The sequence below is a fragment of the Orycteropus afer genome, unplaced genomic scaffold (genome assembly GCF_000298275.1).
Source record: "Orycteropus afer afer isolate SDZICR_OR568_19922 unplaced genomic scaffold, OryAfe1.0 scaffold00085, whole genome shotgun sequence".
NCBI lineage: Eukaryota > Metazoa > Chordata > Mammalia > Tubulidentata > Orycteropodidae > Orycteropus > Orycteropus afer.
This window is the reverse complement of record NW_006921672.1, coordinates 10,820,255-10,822,595: the sequence shown is the minus strand read 5'-3', so window position 1 is coordinate 10,822,595 and position 2,341 is coordinate 10,820,255. Positions and strand designations below refer to the sequence as shown.

The window sequence follows — 2,341 nt, the reverse complement described above, 5'->3', positions numbered from 1 at the left end:
CGCTACGAGCTGGAATTGATTCAACAGCAATGGATTTGCCCTTAGTTTTAATTATGACAGCATTCTTCTTTACACTGACTGAAAATGTGTCCTCTTATGCCTTTCCCTGTTGGTCCTAATTTTGTCCTTTGGGACACATAGAGCAAATCCTGTCCCTCTGCCATGTCTTTAACTTTAAACTTTGAAGATACTGTTTTCCTGTTATACATAGCATGCAATGAATGCATGATTTAGATTTGTATTGAAATATATCTGTTCTGTGGTTGAAAGAATTGATTAAAACATCCAAGTCAACTTGGGAGGTATCTTACTTTGCAGTTTTAGGATTGAGGTTTCTCCTCTAGCTGATGATCTTCCTAACAGATTGTCAGAAAAATGAAGTGACTGTATCATATTCTAAGGTAAAATTGATTGGTTGTGTCCTGTCCTAGGAAGAGATGTGATTCTCAAGGGGAATTGCATTTTTATTTCACTTGAGATCTTTGGTTCTCATCACTGTTCTCCCTTTGGCAGCTAAAGCCGTTGACGGATACGTGAAGCCACAGATCAAGCAAGTGGTCCCTGAGTAAGTGCCTAGGGTCCAGGTCTGGGTCTCCTGCTGCCTTTCTCCTCCCCAGGCTTTTTACCTGACACCTCTGCCCCTCTCATCCTTCCCACCCACGCACTCTGCGTTCTGGGACACCCAGCTTAGCCCTGGGGAGGGAACTGGGCTCCATCATGATGTGGCCGGTAGCAGTGGCCACATGGGGCACTTTGTCCTACAGCCCCAAAAAGATGTGAAGCCCCTCCAAGCCCCCTCCCACATCAGCTCCGCCCCCAGCCCCCTGGCCGCTGAGACTGCTCTACTTGCTCCCACAGGTTCGTGAATGTGTCTGCAGACTCTGCCGGGGGCAGCGCCACGTACATGGACCAGGCCCCGTCCCCAGCTGTGTGCCCCCAGGCTCACTATAACATGTACCCACAGAAGTAGGTGGTGTTCTCATGGGTGTCTGCAGGGAGGCACCGGGGACTTGACCTCAGGCTGGATGCCAGACATTCAGTGGGCAAAGGAATCCAGAGCTTGTCTAGGCCTGAGACCCGCCCAGGCTGGACCTGGGCTGGACCCTTCATGTGCCAGGGTGCAGGGTGGGTGAGATTCAACCAGAAGGTATTGGCAGTTTTGGTGGGATAATAGTTGGGCAGATGTCATCTGCTCCCCTCTCCCTAAACAGAAGTATTTTGGTTGTTCTGTATAAGCACCAAATGGGCTTTAGACGTGCCTCGACAGCCAGGGTTAAGAGAGGGTAGGGATAAATAGTTTAATCTGAATCTCTGCACGGCTAGCTACAAAGAACTCTACTCTCTAGTAGAGTTCAGATCAGAAGTCTGTTCTGTTCCCCTGAAGTCCTGGGCTGAGGGTACAGCTGGCTTAGGCCCCATACCTGGTAAGGGTGGGGCTGGAGGTGGTCTCTGCCGCTTATCATTTCTCTCTGGACTCTGACAACATTCCCCCTCCCTTCCCCCTCTCCTCTTTTCCTCCCAAGCCCTGACTCCGTCCTTGACACAGATGGGGATTTTGACCTGGACGACACCATGGACGTCGCACGGCGTGTAGAGGAGCTCTTAGGCCGACCAATGGACAGTCAGTGGATTCCCCACGCACAGTCATGACCCCGTCTCTCCTGCAGCGTCTCCATCCTTGCCGGAAGAACTACTCTTGTGGATGTTTTAATTCCATGAATCGCTTCTCTTTGGAAACAATACTCATAATGTGAAGTGTTAATACTAGTTGTGACTTTAGCATTTCTGTGCATGGTGGCATCTGTGAAGGGAGTGTGTGTGTTGTGTGTGTGTGTGTGTGTGTGTGTGTGTGTGTAAGTATGCACGTAGTGGTGTTCCTCTCCCTTGCTATCCAGGTTTAGCTGCAGCATTGGGGCTACAAACAGAGGCTGTGCTTGTTTTTAACTTGTGCACAAAGGCAGGCAGTTCTGTGAACCCCAGAACTTGGCCATGTGTCTTGAGGGTGGCTAAACTTTGAGACTTGGTTGTTCAAGTAAGAGAAGGACACAGGGAGGGGAAGCACCTCCTCTATGCTGAGAATTCGTCACTGTGTTTGTCAAGCAATTGATACATAACGTGGTTGTCCATGCTTTTCCTCTGAAATTTAGGTAGCAGCCTTCTGACAAAGAAAGCTGGCCCTCCCTCACTCCCTCCGCCCTCACCCTCATTTTCCTGGGTAGCAGTGGGCCGAGGCAACAGACAGAGATTGTTGAGGCAAGGGAAGAAGTGACATGTTTTCTGATGGGTGGTGGCTTTTTAAATGACATTAATACATCTCTGTCCTTCCCTCTTTGTTCTTCCT

At 49.5% G+C, this 2,341-nt stretch overlaps 1 protein-coding gene across 1 annotated transcript in view; it reads left to right on the top strand.

The window, feature by feature from the left end:
• The window catches only part of STAT5B (signal transducer and activator of transcription 5B), a 30,844-nt gene extending 29,194 nt beyond the window's left edge, over positions 1-1,650 (top strand). Inside the window, exons 16-18 of the mRNA XM_007942155.2 lie at positions 514-565; positions 859-966; positions 1,524-1,650. Of these exons, the coding sequence (XP_007940346.1) occupies positions 514-565; positions 859-966; positions 1,524-1,650 (287 nt within the window). The remainder of the gene's footprint in view (positions 1-513; positions 566-858; positions 967-1,523) is intronic.
• Positions 1,651-2,341: the final 691 nt, after the last annotated feature.